Source organism: Pan troglodytes, chromosome 7 (assembly GCF_028858775.2).
Source record: "Pan troglodytes isolate AG18354 chromosome 7, NHGRI_mPanTro3-v2.0_pri, whole genome shotgun sequence".
Taxonomy (NCBI): Eukaryota; Metazoa; Chordata; class Mammalia; order Primates; family Hominidae; genus Pan; species Pan troglodytes.
In genome coordinates, this window is record NC_072405.2 from 48,210,354 (window position 1) to 48,228,886 (window position 18,533).

The 18,533-nt window shown below is 39.5% G+C and overlaps 1 protein-coding gene across 3 annotated transcripts; it reads left to right on the top strand.

Moving 5' to 3' along the window:
* Positions 1-3,624: 3,624 nt before the first annotated feature.
* Positions 3,625-18,104, top strand: IDO1 (indoleamine 2,3-dioxygenase 1). Of its 3 annotated transcripts, XM_001137531.5 has the most exons (10): positions 3,625-3,797; positions 7,661-7,756; positions 7,874-7,993; positions 8,610-8,728; positions 9,897-9,911; positions 12,353-12,452; positions 13,266-13,383; positions 14,508-14,559; positions 15,010-15,158; positions 17,494-18,104. In XM_001137531.5, exons 1-10 carry the CDS (start codon positions 3,711-3,713, stop codon positions 17,847-17,849), a joined length of 1,212 nt encoding a protein of 403 aa, XP_001137531.3. In that variant the 5' UTR covers positions 3,625-3,710; the 3' UTR covers positions 17,850-18,104. The 3 variants fall into 3 exon arrangements, with proteins under 3 accessions (XP_001137531.3, XP_009453506.3, XP_009453507.3); XM_009455231.4 differs by lacking the exon at positions 7,661-7,756; XM_009455232.4 differs by lacking the exons at positions 7,661-7,756; positions 7,874-7,993.
* Positions 18,105-18,533: the final 429 nt, after the last annotated feature.

Sequence of the window (18,533 nt, forward strand, 5' to 3'; positions counted from 1 at the left end):
ATCCCATCTACAAAGCCATCTCCTGAAATAAGACAAAACTGGCCTTTTCCCAGAAGTGAGAAGACTAATTAGACTGGCCTTTTCCCAGAAGTGAGAAGACTGGTTTAATGAGATCCTTTGCCATTCAGCTACTAACTCAGTTTTTCTCTCTACAACTACCAACTCAACTTTTTGTGTATGAAACATTAGAAAAGTTTCAAACAGGGGAATTACTGGGGCTCAGAAAAGAACACCCAAAAATATGGCACTCTGATATGCTGGTTACTTCAAATTAAAGGCTCCCGGAAGCCAGTAGACACTGGAAGAAGTTGTTCCCTGAAGTTCTCTTACCTGCCTTAAGTCCAGATCTGCCAAAGAAGAAAACAATTACCTCTGGTCCCTTTTCTGTGTTTTCATTAACTTAACTCATGTTACAGGAAGAATGACTAAAGTTTGTCAACACACCTGGACAGACTTTTGTCACATATCATTGTCTTCTATTTCAGTCCAATTCAGTATTTTATTTATTTATTTTATTTTATTTATTTTTGAGACGGAGTCGCCTTCTGTCGCACAGGCTGAAGTGCAGTGGCACAATCTCGGCTCACTGCAACCTCCACCTCCCTGGTTCAAGCGATTCTCCTGCCTCAGCCTCCCGAGTAGCTGTGATTACAGGCACATACCACCATGCCCAGCTAATTTTTTTGTTATTTTTAGTAGAGACGGGGTTTCACCTTGGCCACACTGGTCTCGAGCTCCTGACCTCAGGCAGTCCACCCGCCTCAGCCTCCCAAAATGCTGGGATTACAGGCGTGAGCCACCGCGGCTGGCGCCTGGTTATTTTTTAGTGATTTTTAGACATCTATAAAAACAATATCAGTACTTTGAGGTCTAAGATGATGTTTTCTTCCTTAAGGGAGTATTTAATTTTGTTTTATTTTGGCAACTAAGGGCCTTAATTAGCAAAATCTGAATCACGTTAATTCCCTTTCAGAGATATCATGAAAGTTTCCTCATAAGCCAATTATAAAAGTAAAATTAGTTACTACAAGCAAAGTTTTTAGAAAATTCCTGACTCTAGTAAGTGCGCAGAAAAATTTGAATGTAATTGATTTGCATGAAAAATGCTGTAAAACATAATAACATAAACGTTAATGGTGAATTCAGTGATGTTGGTATTTCCATGACTTTTTTCATTCTCCTTACATGCTGTAAATTATTTTTTTAAATGAAAATTCTTTTATTAAAAAAAGCTACATTTTATAAATTAGTATAACATAATGGTAAAGAGAAATGTGAATGTATTAGAAAAGATGCTCCATTGAGAGGAGACACATTTGTATTTATCATGACCTTGAATGAAGGTCCCTCTGCAGATCCTATCATAATAGTCCTCGTGTCAGTGAAGTCCCCTGTGAAACTGGATAACAGGATTTTAAGGTAGAGATGTTCCTCAGGCAGATGGAAATGTAGTCTATAGCTGTGAAGATAAGTCAGGCAATAAAATAATTATAGAGAAAAAATAATGTAAGCTATCAAAGACAGATGTATACAAGGGAGACAGAGTCACATAAAGTCTCAGATGTAGGAGGCCATAGAGCAAAACGCTGAGTTCTGGCTTTCAGGAGTTTTCTAACATAACGACCTGATCACCAGTTAAAAGCTAAGGAGAAAGATGAAGAATCAGTATGAGATCATAAAATTATGATGCTCTTCTAAAAATATGCGAAATGAGGTTTTTAGGGAGGTGTAGGTATGGCTGAAGAAAATCAAGGTGAATGAAGACAAGCTCAATTGAGAATGTAGTTTCAGAAATAGCAAAGAAGCCAAAGTTTGAGGAAGTTAAGTGGCTAGGGATAAAATTGAGGCACTAAAGCATTATTGGTTCTGCAGTCAAGGGTAGGATAGATTTTTTTTTTTTTTTGAGACGGAGTCTCACTCTGCTGCCCAGGCTGGAGTGCAATGGTGCAATCTTGGCTCACTGCAACCTCTGCCTCTTGGGCTCAAGCAATTCTCCTGCCTCAGCCTCCCGAGTAGCTGGGATTACAGGCACATGCCACCATGCCCAGCTAATTTTTGTATTTTCAATAGAGACTGGGTTTCACCATGTTGCCCAGGCTGGTCTTCAACTCCTGACCTCAAGTGATCCGCCCTCCTCAGCTTCCCAAAGTGCTGGGATTACAGGCGTGAGCCACCACACCGGGGGGTAGGATAGATTTAGTGAGATGACTGGATAAACGGAATCAAGAAAAAGCTTTGTCAAAAACTTATGCTTCTTAAAAACTTAATCCTGGGACAGAATCATCTAAAACTTTGTTCCATGTCTTCACTTTGACTCACCCATAAAAACTTTAAGTACAAAGAATGAAAAATCTTCAAGTACAAAGAATGAAAAATAACCACATATTTTCTAATGCTCAATATTTTATTTGTATTGTTGTTTTCTATATAGATATGATAGGTCTTCATGATTTTTTGTTTGTTTTCCTTGAACTGATTCCCAAAGTATTAGCCTCATGAATCATGTAGTCATAAGAAACACAGTCATTGTATTCTCTTTGCTGTATAATTTTGGTTTCAGTTTTCCTGACATTTCCTATTCAAGGAACATTTTCCTGTAAAATGACATGTTGAAAAAAACAGCCATAATTTAGTAGAGAATAGCGCGAGAGCTATTCTAGACTGTAACGAAAGCCATATGCTATCACAATTTAATTTATTTCAAGTACTAATAAGCTGATGACAAAACAGCGATGTCTTTTAGTTTACTCACACGAACTATTTCTCTTTTCTCCTTTTGATCATCTAGAGGAACGGGCAACTTGGTTTCTTCTTTAGCTTCCTTGTTCTCATTAAGATTGAACAATGCCTCTAAAGTGAACCACAGACTTGCATGCAAGCTGAAAACCTTTACCAAATGCAGTCTTAATTTGTACTTTGAGAAAAACATTTTCAAGGTATTTTATCCTTTTCTCCAACTTTTGACATATTACAAAGTACCCAAATATGCCAGACTGTTGCCTCATCAGCCCCTGGCAGTCAGGTACAGTTAGATGCAAGGCAATCTTCCTAAAAGTTACTTACTAGAGATGTGAGAAGGGCAAATGCTATCATTGGAAAAACTGACAAAAGTCTCAATAGGAAAAATAAGGAAGTGGAGAGTTACTATGTTTCTAATTTTTCATGTGCTTCTATTTTTTTCCTACTTCAGAGCCATTGACTAATAGTTGAGTATAACACAGGTTGTGTTTCCGGGCTGCTGAAACATGACACTAATATTTTCAAAGAACTGTGGAAGCCTAAAAGAAAGCCAATGAGAAATAACTAAATGAGAGTTTAGGACTGTAGCCTTCATTTTCATTCAAAGATTTAAAAGTTTCCATAAAGTAAAATGTTCTTCTCCGGCCACCTGTTTTCATAGTTCTGTGTTTTCCTTCAGGCCTTTCTGGCTTCCTATATGGCAGTAAGAAAATGATGTGCTTAATGATTACAAATTTCATATGGAATACGAACTTTCAGTTTGTACATATGATGCACAGAGATGCTTTTGTGGTTTTATTGGTTTTCATATTACAAACAAAGAAACTAGAAAATGAAACCATTCCAAAAGTGGAAGTAATTTCTCACTGCCCCTGTGATAAATTGTGGTCACTGGCTGTGGCAGCAGCTATTATAAGATGCTCTGAAAACTCTTCAGACACTGAGGGGCACCAGAGGAGCAGACTACAAGAATGGCACACGCTATGGAAAACTCCTGGACAATCAGTAAAGAGTACCATATTGATGAAGAAGTGGGCTTTGCTCTGCCAAATCCACAGGTAAGAGAAGGCAGTAAAATGTGGGAAAATGCATTCTTCTTCTCATTCCTTACCTGGCCAAGTTAACTTCTACTGAACAACTGTGGTTCAGTAACTTCTAGTAAACAAACACATAAAGCTGTGTAAAAATTAGAGAGCTGTAATAACTGCATCTCACTTAATTTGTCTTACATTTTCTCCCTAGAAATGGAGTCATCTATGCATTTCTTACTTACCTAACATGGATATGGAGAGTGGTGAGAAAGGAAACTATAGAAAGTGTATCAGCTTTACATAAGAATTATATAGTAAAATACAAACAATGAGGTTATTACAGTTGTATTTTGAGAAAAGGTGTTTTGAAAAAGCCAGAGTTTTAAATGAGCCATGAGTCAAACAGAAATCCCTTTCTCTTAGGGATATAACTTAAATTATGCAAAACATGTGTTTCTAATTTGATGGGGTTTATGAGATTGCACATCAAGCACCTTCCATGTTATATTATCATTGCTTGTTATTTACTGAGCATAAGATTCAAGTGAGAGTCTGAACTACCTTTTTTCTTGTTTGCAAGTTTTACCTATAAAGTGCAAGGTATGTGGAAAAAAGGTTTGCCTTAAAAACTACATTTTCTAATCTGTCTTCTAACGAATGCTATGTAAACCAATTTATCATCAATATTTTAATTATCAAATACAGCATTTTTCTAAGCAATTTACAAATTAACCCTTTCCATTCTCATAGCCATCCCAAAAGGTATGTATGTTATTTATTATTATTATTATTATTATTATTATTATTTTGAGATGGAGTCTCGCTCTGTCACCTGGGCTGGAGTGCAGTGGCACGATCTCAGCTCACTGCAACCTCTGCCTCCTAGGTTCAAGCGATTCTCCTGCCTCAGCCTCCCAAGTAGCTGGGATTATAGGCACCTGCCACCACACCCAGCTACTTTTTTGTATTTTTAGTAGAGACGGGGTTTCACCATGTTGGCCAGGCTGGTCTCGAACTCCTGACCTCAGGTGATCCACCGGTCTTGGCCTCCCAAAGTGCTAGGATTACAGGCGTGAGCCACTGCACCCGGCCAGAAACGTATGTTATTATCCTCATGTTCCTAATGAGAAGTATAAGGCATGCAGAATGTAATAAACTATGTAGCTAGCAAGTGCCAGAGGCCAGTATGAGCCTAAGCAGCCTGTCTCCAGAGTCTATAATCTTAAAACCATTATTCCACACTGCCTCTCTTAAGAAGGGATAATAAGACATTGCTTATTTTCTTTCTTTCAATCTTCAGTTTAACAAGGCACATGGGATTCCGGGAGAAGATTTCTAGGAACATGTTATAATAATTCTGTAGACGAGTATATTTTTGTTTGTAGCTCAAACAGTTACAGTCCACATACTAGAGAGCACCTTTAAACACAGCAAATGTTTAGTCAGAGATTTCAACCTAACTGTGCTTAGAAATGAAATCCTGTAAACACTTTGGTGATACTGGCAAATTTAAAGCATCTACCTCCTTCCAATCTAATTTTCCTCTTCAGATTGTTAATTAAAGAAAATGAAAAGTATGCTTTAATTTTATTGCCAAAAGCACTAGTTTGCTTTATTCATGCAAAATAATAATACTCAAACTTGCTATTTGCCCACATATCTACAAAAATGCCGGGACTGGATGATTTCAAGGATGTACTTATCAATGGTACAATAAAACCATCTTTTTCAGAAACTACTAAACTTTGTAGCATGGGTTTTGTTTCTCAGAGATTCGATTCTCCTTAAAAATGCAACAACTGTGATAATTATGAATACCTGTAGAACAGATTCCAAGGGGTAAAGCAAAACCCCAAAAGAAAACAAACGAAACTCTTCCTTGGCTACTTAAAAAAAAGATTCTCGGCTGGGGACGGGTGGCTCATGCCTGTAATCCCAGCACTGTGGGAGACCGAGGCGGGTGGATCATGAGGTCAGGAGTTCGAAACCAGCCTGGCCAATGTGGTGAAACCCCGTCTCTACTAAAAAAATACAAAAATTCGCAGGGCATAGTGGCATACACCTGTAATCCTCACTACTCAGGAGGCTGAGGCAGGAGAATTGCTTGAACCTGGGAGTCGGAGGTTGCAGTGAGCTGAGATCACGCCACTGCACTCCAGCCTGGGTGACAGAGTGAGACTCCATCTCAGGAAATAATAATAATAATAATAATTCTGACAAGGTGCAGTGGCTTACACCTGTAATCCCAGCACTTTGGGAGGCTAAGGTGGGTGGATCACTTGAGGTCAGGAGTTTGAGACCAGCCTGGCCAACATGGTGAAACCCCTGACTCTACTAAAAATGCAAAAAAAAATTACCCAGCGTGTTGGTGTGCCCGTAGTCCCAGCTACTTGAGAGGCTAAGACAGGACAATTGTTTGAACCTGGGAGGCGGAGGTTACAGTGAACTGAGATTGCGCCACTGCACTCCAGCCTGGGTGACAGAGTGAGGCCCTGTCTGAAAACAATAACAATAATAACAATTCTGCTAGCTGAGATGCTGCAGAAGCTAGATTCACTGTCCCGGAAACATGAAAAAAAATTATTGGTTACTTTTATTTCTTCACTGAAGATCTTTCCTAGAAATTATGAACCAAAAAATGTCTATTTTACCTCTCATAATCTATCTGCTTCTTAGTCCAAAGGAAAATAATATGTTTTCTGATTCCATATAGATACAAGGCACAATCTCTAATCTAGCAGAATTTGAATGATCCTGAGTGTGATTCATTTTTAATTTATATTATACCATTTAGGGATCCTCTGAACCAGAGCATATTACTGATTAAATTTTATACTTGTTGAAAGTGCTGTCAAATAAAATGATAATCATCATGCAGAACAAAAAAGTATTCTGTTATTTGGGGAAAATCACAACAACCAAAAAAATAAGATGTACTAGATGGTGAAACATAGAATAAAAACAACAAAAATACATTTATTACATTTCTTTTGAAAGTTGGAAACTTGACAATAAACTCAATATACAAAAATCGTTATGTAAACTGTGTAAGCCTGGGTTTCCTTATTTATGATACAGAGATAACTTCTTGGGCCATTACAATAATTAAATATATATCTTTTATATATATGAAATTATCGAGCAGAGTGCCTAGTCCACTATTGACATTTAAAACATCTCATTTTCCTTCCATTCAAAGAACTTAAAATCTAGCCAAGATAAACCAAAGTAGGCCAGGCGCAGTGGCTCATGCCTGTAATCCCAGCACTTTGGGAAGCCGAGGCAGGCAGATCACCTGAGGTTAGGAGGTCGAGACCAACTTGGCCAACATGGCAAAACCCCATCTCTACTAAAAATACAAAAATTAGCCAGGCATGGTGGCTCATGCCTGTAATCCCAGCTACTTGGGAGGCTGAGGCAGGAGAATTGCTTGAACCCAGGAGACGGAGGTTGTAGTGAGCCAAGATTGCGCCACTGCACTCCAGCCTGGGCAACAGAGCGAGACTCCAATTCAAAAAAGAAAATAAAAGAAAAACCAAAGCAGCAGATAATAATTGTTTAACAATTTGAAAAGGCATAATCCATAGAATTTATAGTGGAGGAGATTGGTTTCAAATAGAGTAGTCAGGAGGATTTTAGTGAAACCTTTGAGGTGAACTTTGAAAAGCTGCAAATGGCAGTGTTTGAAGAGAGAGGAAGAGGTGGAACACAGAGAGGGTCTTCAGCCCTGCGTGTGCAGATGACAAGACAGAGGCTGGTGATTCCAGACAGGTAAGCCACATGCCAGGGCAACATTGCACAGAATGGATGTGGAGGCAAGGCATACTATCAGTGGGAAGCCAAATCTACAATAACTGCTACTAGTAAATAAAGATCTTTTTTTTTTCAAGGAAAATCTACCTGATTTTTATAATGACTGGATGTTCATTGCTAAACATCTGCCTGATCTCATAGAGTCTGGCCAGCTTCGAGAAAGAGTTGAGAAGGTTTGACATATGTATTACATTTGTCTTCTTGTATAGCTTCTTAACATTGTTAACTTGGTTTTGAAGCATAAAACATTACCGAGATTGATTTGAGTCAATTGCTCCATTTGTTTTCAGTTAAACATGCTCAGCATTGATCATCTCACAGACCACAAGTCACAGCGCCTTGCACATCTAGTTCTGGGATGCATCACCATGGCATATGTGTGGGGCAAAGGTCATGGAGATGTCCGTAAGGTTTGGAGATTTTCTCAGATTTCTTATGCTATGTGACAGATTTTCATCTAATTTACATTTAACTTTCCAAAAATTTTCTAAAAGCATTATAACTGCATCATGCAAAGTTTAGATAACACGACAAAATGATAAAGAAAATATGCCCTGGCTTGACATGTCAACTGTTATCATTATTATATTTTTAGTCTTTTACTTCATTTTTCATCCTGTATTTTATCTGGCAATCCTAATTACATAAAACTAATACAGACTGCAATATCTAACCTTTAAAACACACATGGGCCTCCCAGCACTTTGGGAGGCCAAGGCCAGAGGATCACTTGAGGTCAGGAGTTCAAGACCAACTTGGCTAACATAGTGAAACCCCATCTCTACTAAAAATACAAAAAATAGCCAGGCATGGTGGCAGGTGCCTATAATCCCAGCTACTCGGGAGGCTGAGGTGGGAGAATCGCTTGAACCTGGGAGGCGGAGGTTGCAGTGAGCCGAGATCCTGCCACCGCACTCCAGCCTGGGGGACAGGAGCAAGACTCCATCTCAAAAACAACAACAACAACAACAACAACAACAACAACAACAACAACAACAAAAAACCTAACTACTGTATTTTAATCAGGTCTTGCCAAGAAATATTGCTGTTCCTTACTGCCAACTCTCCAAGAAACTGGAACTGCCTCCTATTCTGGTTTATGCAGACTGTGTCTTGGCAAACTGGAAGAAAAAGGATCCTAATAAGTATGTAAACAGTGATAACAACAGGAATTTTTGGAGTGTGTGCCGATTAAATAAAACAGGGGTTGTTCATTGGCTTAATTTTGGGCAGCACAGCTTTCCTCTCAGCTGGGTATGGTTCCTCTCAGTTCCTCGGTTGGGTACGGTTTCTTGGACTGCTGTGTCTACCACTACAAATGTACACATATGTGACAGGTGTATAGTTAACACAGTAAAATGCACAAATCTTAAGTGTTCAGCTTGAATTTAACTATTATATACATACATACACCCACCATTCTCAGTAAGATACAGAATATTTTTATCACCTCAGAAAATTTCTTTGTGCCTCTTTCAATTCCCTTTCCTGCCACAGACAAATATATTTTTATTTGCCTTATCAAAAATTAGATGATTTTTGTTATTGGGTTTCATATCAATGAAACCACAGAGTATAGACTCTTGTGTCTGGCTTCTTTTGATGAGCATGTCTTTGAGATTCTATTAATTTAATTTTTTAGCAGCCAATTGTGGTTAAGAGTCAACACATCTTTAATTACAGGCAGCAATGACTGGTTTTTCAGAGCAGTCTGCTCAGGATATAGGTGATTTTTACCCATTTAGGCATAAGATCTGCTACAATAAAGGAAAGGGAGAACCAAAGCCCATGTCTCTGGGTGTGTGCCTGTAGAAAAATATTCTGCAAATGGGAATATCATAAAATGAAAGGATTCGATCTAGAAAGTTTCTTCTTATTAAAAATTAGTTTTTTTTTAAAAAAAATTCACCGGGAATGGTGGCGTATGTCTGTGGTCCCAGCTACACAGGGAGTTAAGGCAGGAGGATCACTTCAGCCCAAGAAGTTGAGGCTGCAGTGAGCCATGTTCGTGCCACTGCACACCAGCCTGGGCGACAGAATGAGACCCTGTCTCAAAAAAGTAAAAATAAAACAACTAGTTTTGACTGTCCATGTGTGTTCCTTGCATATTTAATTATTTCATTCATTTGTAAGTTATTAAGTTAAATGTAATGCCTACTGAAGAAATATTTTAATAAGCTTTTTCTTTTTACCTATGTCTTACCTCTGATAGTAGCATTCAATCAAATAGCAACAACTCATCATTATTTGATGTTAAATTGGTTTTCTTTCTCTCTTCCAATTGGTCCATTGCTTCATGGCTGCTTTCATAAGGCCCCTGACTTATGAGTAAGTATCTGATTCTTGTTTGATTCTAAGAATTATTTGTTACTTATAGTTGAATGTAGGTTTATCAATAGACTCCAAAAGCATTTTTAAATGATTAATTGAATTCAGCCAAAAAATAATTTAAGTGATTATTTAGAGAACAAATAATCTCAGTCTTTAATTGTATCTATGATTGTGTTACAACTATGTCTATCTGATATTATAGCTATAGATATATACAAGAATACTACTCAAATACATCTGTAGGAAATTAATATGCAAACATACAAAATGCACACACATCTGTGTATCTATGACTTAATAACTCCCATGTCCATAACTAGTTACCGGTGTCAATAAGTAACCATATACCAACTTGTTCTTTTTGACCCAATCCTTACTACTTTTGACCTATAATATATACTAAACATAGGCTAAGAGATGGAAAACCTGGGCTGGGCGCGGTGGCTCACGCCTGTAATCCCTGCACTTTGGGATGCCGAGGCAGGTGGATCACCTGAGGTCAGGAGTTCAAGACCAGCCTGGCCAACATGGTGAAACCTCGTCTCTACTAAAAATACAAAAAATTAGCCGGGCCTGGTGGCGGGCGCCTGTAATCTCAGCTACTCAGGAGGCTGAGGCAGGAGAATCAATTGAACCCAGGAGGTGGAGGTTGCAGTGAGCGGAAATCACGCCACTGCATTCCAGCCTGGGTGACAGAGCAAGACTCCATCTCAAAAAAAAAAAAAAAAGATGGAAAAACTAAGGTAAATATCATCAGTATAAACCCACCTTGGTGAAGCTAGACTAATGAAGAGGAAAGGCAGTATATGAAAATTATGTAAACTGCGATATGATAAAGATAAGGCATAAGAAGTTAAAGTATTGGGATCCCTAACCAAATAAAAGGAGTGATGGGGGAACCCTTGAAGCAAGTTATTTGAGGAATTACCTAGAGGAAAAAGGTAAGAGTATTCATAGCGGAAGAAACAGCAAAAGTGAGACCTTGAAGTGACAAACATCTTGGTGGGTTATCAAAGCTGAAGGATGGCTAATGTCACTGATAATAAGTGATAAAAATAACAGTGTGAGAAAAAGATTAATTTTTTTTTTTTAAAGATCGCTGGGCAAAGCGGGTGAATCACCTGAGGTCAGGCATTCGAGACCAGCCTGGCCAACATAGCGAAAACCCTCCTTTTCTGAAAATGCAAAAATTAGCGGGGCATGGTGGCACATGCCTGTAATCTCAGCTACTCGGGAGACTGAAGCAGGAGAATAGCTTGAACCCAGGAGGCAGATGTGGCAGTGAGACGAGATTGTGCCATTGCACTGCAGCCTGGGCGACAGAGTAAGACCCCATCTCAAAAAATAAAAATAAAAATAAATAAAGATTATGTAGGATTTTATTAGCTATGATAAGGAGTTAAAACAGTATCTTAAGGGAGAAACTGGAAGGTTTTTAAAAAGGAGGATGACATCGGCAGTCAGTCTCACTTTACAGATGAGAACACCAAGGCAGACGGTGTCATATCTTGCTCAAGGTCACACAGCAAGTAAGTTGCAGAGATGGTCTGGCTTCAGATACCGTGAATTTAACCACCACAAAACTCATAGATATACAGATAGTAAGACTATGTTTGCACCAATGCCCAAACTTCAATTAAAAAGAAAAATAGGGTCTAATCAGTTATTTGAATTTCGCAGTCAATTCCTTTGTAAAGCATATAAACCGCTGAGAAATTGAATTAGGCTCACAAATTAAAATATGAATATGAATATAATTATTTAAGCAAAAGACTACCTCTTAAAACTCTACCTCGCAGATATCCTGTGAGAAGTTGACGGGATAATAGAAACAGAACTAGTTTGGGAATTTCTAGTTCTGAGTGTTTTTTGTTGTTGTTGTTTTGTTTTGTTTATTTGTTTTCTGAGACGAGTCTCGCTCTTGTCGCCCAGGCTGGAGTGCAATGGAGCGATCTTGGCTCACTGCAACCTCCGCCTCCTGTGTTCAAGTGATTCTCCTGCCTCAGCCTCCCGAGTAGCTGGGATTACAGGCGCCCATCACCATGCCCACCTAATTTTCGTATTCTTAGTAGACACGGGGTTTCACCACATTGGCCAGGCTGGTCTCGAACTCCTGACCTCAGGTGATCCACCCGCCTTGGCCTCCTAAAGTGCCGGAATTACAGATACAGATGTGAACTACCATGCCCGGCCCTAGTTCTGAGTTCTAATATGAAACTTTAGGTCTCAGTTTAATCTACTTACTATTAATTATATGATCTTGGACAATGGGCCTAAAAAAGGAGTCTTAATATTCCCAACTACATAATGGAGATAGTAAGGCCTGCCACACCTCTCTCATAAAATTATGTTGAAACTAAAATAGCATAAATAAAAATGTCAAAAAATATCCCATAATTTTTGCTAAACTTCTTGCCTTCCTTATCCAATTTCCTCAGGAACATGGACGTTTTGTTCTCATTTCGTGTTGGAGACTGCAGTAAAGGATTCTTCCTGGTCTCTCTATTGGTGGAAATAGCAGCTGCTTCTGCAATCAAAGTACGTCTATCCTCACTTCAAAATTTATATGTCAATTTACGTAAGCAGAGCAATCACTTCAGAGCCTAAACTATACTAAGCATGAGTTAACTTTATCCTTAACAAGTACAACATGGGATCATTTAATTGGGGGTAAAGGATCAATTATTTATTTTTGTGTATTACCTAAAATATAAAATCTCAGAGCCATATACTTAAAATCCAACTTGAAACCTCTGTAGGAGATAAACATTTTCAATAAAATCTGGCTTTGGAACTATGATACAGTGTCATAAATTCAATAGTTTTGATTATCAAAAATAGAAATGAAACATATACAACTATATAAATATCTTTAAATTAAATGCTATGTGAATAAAAACAAATCCAAGCTTCTATAAATGTAAGGAAATTAGTCAAATAGAGTGTCCAGCCCAGGAAAGAAATGTAAAAATCCCAAATTTAATTTATGGATTAAGACGGGGGAATTTGGCAGGGCACAGTGGCTCACACCTGTAATCCCAGCACTTTGGGAGGCTGAAGTGGGCGGATCACTTGAAGTCAGGAGTTCGAGACCAGCCTGGCCAACACGGCGAAACCCCGTCTCTACTAAAAATATAAAAATTAGCCGGGCATGGTGGTGGGCACCTGTAGTCCCAGCTACTCAGGAGGCTGAGGCAGGAGAATGGCGTGAACCCGGGAGGCAGAGCTTGCAGTGAGCTGAGATCGCGCCACTGCACCCCAGCCTGGACAACTGAGCGAGTCTCAAAAAAAAAAAAAAAAAAAAGAAAGAAAGAAAACCTTAAATGTTTGTGTTTTGTTTGTTTGTTTTAGGTAATTCCTACTGTATTCAAGGCAATGCAAATGCAAGAACGGGACACTTTGCTAAAGGCGCTGTTGGAAATAGCTTCTTGCTTGGAGAAAGCCCTTCAAGTGTTTCACCAAATTCACGGCAAGTGTTGTATGCAGTGCAATAGTTTAGGCTGACAAGTCAAATGTTCCAGGTGTAGAATAGTTGCAAAAAGGGAAGCAAAAAGCAACTATCACTTAGTATGTTTTCACTTTAGGTATTTTATCTTACTAAACCATTCCACTTTCTATGTGGTAGGTTTCATTATCTCCATTTTATAAGTAAAGTCATCTAAATTTAGAAAGACAGGGTAAATGACTTCAGATTCCACAGGCGGTGAAGCCAGAGTTCCAAGCTGGGTCTATTTAACACTAAGGAACTTCCTTGCCTCCTGCTAAAATCCTTAGAGAAACTTTCCACATGGGAGGGTGGTTTTAAGTTCCGAAAAAAAAAAAAAATAGCTTCTGCTTGATAAGAACTCTTTCCTAATTCTGTTTTTTTACAAATTAAGAAACAACACAGAAAAGTCATTGAGGTCAAAAGTTGTTGCAAAATTAACAGCTAAAAAACTACCCACAAAAAAACACACAAAAAAGTGCATAAGCAGTAATTTGCAATAGGAAATCTGCCCTACTGAACAGACTCAACAAATACTTGATTGTTTCTCTCTGGGTTTTGAGTTATTGCTGTTTAGTCCTTGGCAAGAAGCTAGATTTTCAAATCAAGTAGGGTAGGAGGCTGAGTGCGGTGGCTCATATGTGTAGTTTCCAGCTGCTTGGGAGGCTGAGGTGGGAAGATTGCTTGAGCCCAGGAGTTGGGGCTGCAGTGAGCTATGATCACTACATTCCAGCCTGAGTGATGAAGTGAGACCCTGTCTCCAAACGATTTTTAAAAATTTTAAAAATAGAGAGGGAGATCTAGTTTCTAGGGTTTTGTTTTGGTTTGTTTTATTTTTTTTTTGTCTTTGGTTTGTTTCTTTATGTAAACAGTTTACTTGTTACGTCCGTAAGCACGTAAAGTAGTGCTAAATAAATAGTTACAGTTTAATGGGCTTCCTGGAAGAGGGTAGGAAAGTGAATGCTTATCTGCAGGGGCTTTGTTTAGCATAGACTGACCTAATGCCTTTTCCTGCAGCCTGTGCCAAAATCCATTATCAGTACACAACACCTTGATTTCCCTGTATACCTCTGATGCTGCTTAATTAAACATATTCCATCTTTTTACAGATCATGTGAACCCAAAAGCATTTTTCAGTGTTCTTCGCATATATTTGTCTGGGTATGTAGTCTTATGTTTGAATTTGTTTGCTCTCACTTAACAAAGAACACCACCAAATTCTCTTGGTTGGTCCCTAATATCCATTGGGTTTGGCTAACAATTTACATCCAAAAATTCACATGGTAGAAAAATACTAGACTGTTCTGTTATCACTTGGCCAGGAATGTACTGGAGTGGGGGACAGGAAAGCTAGTTATTTTAAAAAGAGTGGTCTGTGCTAGTACAAAGGTAAGATTCCATTCCTAGAATAGTTATGCCAAATCTGCTCAGGATTATATTATTTACTATTCTCATGCTTGAAAATGAGCAGGGGCAAGGGGGTATGAAAAAAGGATCATGAAATCCATCTCTTGTCACCTTCTATTCAGCACTAGTGCAAGATTTGGTACCTGAAAATTAGCAATTAACCTAAAGAATGATTTTTCTTTTTTTCCTTCTTTCCTCTGATAGCTGGAAAGGCAACCCCCAGCTATCAGACGGTCTGGTGTATGAAGGGTTCTGGGAAGACCCAAAGCAGTTTGCAGGGGGCAGTGCAGGCCAAAGCAGCGTCTTTCAGTGCTTTGACGTCCTGCTGGGCATCCAGCAGACTGCTGGTGGAGGTGAGTGGAAAATAACAAGAAATAATTATCTCTTATGTGAATACAATAGTATTTGGATATCTACAAAGCACCTTCCCATCAGCATCTCATCTGAGCTTATCTGATAGTTTTAGCAGAATCAGGCAAGTAGGGATTTGGTTGCCATGATCCCATTTTAAAAATGAAGATGCAGAAACTTAATGAGAGTCAGTGACAGGTTCCTTGTGAACCAGCTAGAAAGTGGCAGAGCTGGCCAGGTGCGGTGACTCAAGCCCGTAATCCTAGCACTTCGGGAGACCTAGGCAGGTGGATCACCTGAGGTCAGGAGTTTGAGACCAGCCTGACCAACATGGTGAAACGCGGTCTCTACTAAAAATACAAAAACTAGCTGAGTGTGGTGGTGGGTGCCTCTAATCCCAGCTACTCGGGAGACTGAGGCAGGAGAATCGCCTGAACCCCACAGGCAGAGGTTGCAGTGAGCCAAGATCGTGCCACTGTACTCTAGCCTGGGCGAAAGAATGAAACTCCATCTCAAAATAAAAATAAAAAATAAAAGGCCAGGTGCAGTCGCTCACGCCTGTAATCCCAGCACTTTGGGAGGCCGAGGCGGGCGGATCACAAGATCAGGAGATCGAGACCATCCTGGCTAACACGGTGAAACCCTGTCTCTACTAAAAATACAAAAAAGTAGCTGGGCATGGTGGCGGGTGCCTGTAGTCCCAGCTACTCGGGAGACTGAGGCAGGAGAATGGCGTGAACCCAGGAGGCGGAGCTTGCAGTGAACCGAGATGGCGCCACTGCACTCCAGCCTAGGCAAGAGTGCGAGACTCCATCTCAAAGAAAATTAATAAATAAAAACAAAAAGAAAAATAAAATAAAATAAAGTGGCAGAGCTTTCCTCACACCCAAGTTCCATCTTGAAATCTGAACATGTCTATAAAGACTGGTTGACTCCGGTGAAGCCAATATCACATGCTCTGAAAATGTATGATCAGACTCAGAAAGAGACACTCACCTGCAAATGAGACAGGGCTGTTAGTGGGGAGATAAAGACCTCAGTGACAAGCAGAGTCTGTGCCCTGCTCTTGTTCAGCTGTCCCAGCCACCCAGAGCAATGCCTGCACCAAAGTTTAAAGGTGAGCCACATTCATTGTATGCCTTCTAGGGGCTTAGCTGGAGGGGAGGAATAAGCTCCAAGAAGAACTTCTTTTTAATTTTCTCTGTTTTGTTAAACTTCTGTTTAACAGTCAAAGGGGAAAGCATCGGGCTGGGTAAAAACATGAGTTTTTCTTAATTTGAGCACTTATTTTTAAAATTTTTTTATCATATTTAATTTTTTTATTTTAGATTCAGGGGATACATGTGCAGGCTTATTACACAGGTATAATGGGTGATGCTGATGTTTGGGCTTCTAATGATCCCCTCACCCAAGTATAGAACATAGCGCCCAATAGGTAGTTTTTCAACCTTTGCTTTCCTTCCTCCCTCCCTCCCCTGTTTGAAATCCTCACTGTCTACTGTTCCTATCTTTGTGTCCATGTTGCTGTGAAGCGCTTGATTTCATTCTTTTTCATGGCTGTGTAGTATTCCATGGTGTACATGTACCACATTTTCTTTGTCCCATCTACCATTGATGGGCACCTGGGTTCATTCCATGTCTTTGCTGTTGTTGAACACTCATTTAAACACAATCTCTTAAACTCTCTTAAGAATCAGTCATAATCTGTCAAATGCAGATTATATATGCCCCTTGTCTATACCATCAGCTTCTTACAGTAGAAAAGAGAGAAAGAAAGTGCAAACAAAGGCCAGGCGCGGTGGCTCATGCCTGTAATCCCAGCACTTTGGGAGGCTGAGGCAGGTGGATCATCTGAGGTCAGGAGTTCGAGACCAGCCTGACCAACATGGAGAAACCCTGTCTCTACTAAAAATACAAAATTAGCCGGGCATGGTGGCGCATGCCTGAAATCCCAGCTACTCTGGAGGCTGAGGCAGGAGAATTGCTTGAGCCCGGGAGGCACAGGTTGCAGCGAGCCGAGATCGTGCCACTGCACTCCAGCCTGGCCGACAGAGCGAGACTCTGTCTCAAAAAAAAAAAAAAAAGCGCAAACAAAAATACTTATTGTGAGAAAATGAGTTTAGCTCATTCAGTTTTCAAAATTAATAATATTTTACAATAATTACGATTGCTAGTAGCAAGACTAATAGCCAAACATTAGCCTTCAAATAGAATGACCTTGACCTCAGTGAATGCTATATTGGTGATCTCCTGCCCACTCTGACCTCACTCTGCCTTTCTCTCCTGGATTGGGGAATGCTGTGACCTCCGTATTTCCTCTTTCTCTTTTTCCTATAGGACATGCTGCTCAGTTCCTCCAGGACATGAGAACATATATGCCACCAGCTCACAGGAACTTCTTGTGCTCATTAGAGTCAAATCCCTCAGTCCGTGAGTTTGTCCTTTCAAAAGGTGATGCTGGCCTGCGGGAAGCTTATGACGCCTGTGTGAAAGCTCTGGTCTCCCTGAGGAGCTACCATCTGCAAATTGTGACTAAGTATATCCTGATTCCTGCAAGCCAGCAGCCAAAGGAGAATAAGACCTCTGAAGACCCTTCAAAACTGGAAGCCAAAGGAACTGGAGGCACTGATTTAATGAATTTCCTGAAGACTGTAAGAAGTACAACTGAGAAATCCCTTTTGAAGGAAGGTTAATGTAACCCAACAAGAGCACATTTTATCATAGCAGAGACATCTGTATGCATTCCTGTCATTACCCATTGTAACAGAGCCACAAACTAATACTATGCAATGTTTTACCAATAATGCAATACAAAAGACCTCAAAATACCTGTGCATTTCTTGTAGGAAAACAATAAAAGGTAATTATGTGTAATTATACTAGAAGTTTTGTAATCTGTATCTTATCATTGGAATAAAATGACATTCAATAAATAAAAATGCATAAGATATATTCTGTCATAATAAATAAAAATGCATAAGATATAATAAATGTTGCTTCATTAAATATTGATTTAGATGAGACCTACTATAAACTGCTTTCAGCAGGGCTAATAGACTCCTATACTTTCCCTATGTTAATATGAGACTTTTTCATAATTACCTGTCAACTTGTCTATATTCTTATTACATGATAAGCTTCTTGATGCCAGGGACACTCTGTATTGTTTACCAGATTTATACATCCCAGCTTTTTTTTGTTTGTTTGTTTTTGAGACAGGGTCTCACTCTGTCACCCAGGCTGGAGTGCAGTGGCATGATCTCAGCTCATTGCAGCCCTGACCTCCCAGACCTAAGTGATCCTCCTACCTCAGCCCCCTAAGTAGCTAAGACTATAGCTGTGCACCAACATGCTCAGCCAATTTTTGTATTTTTTGT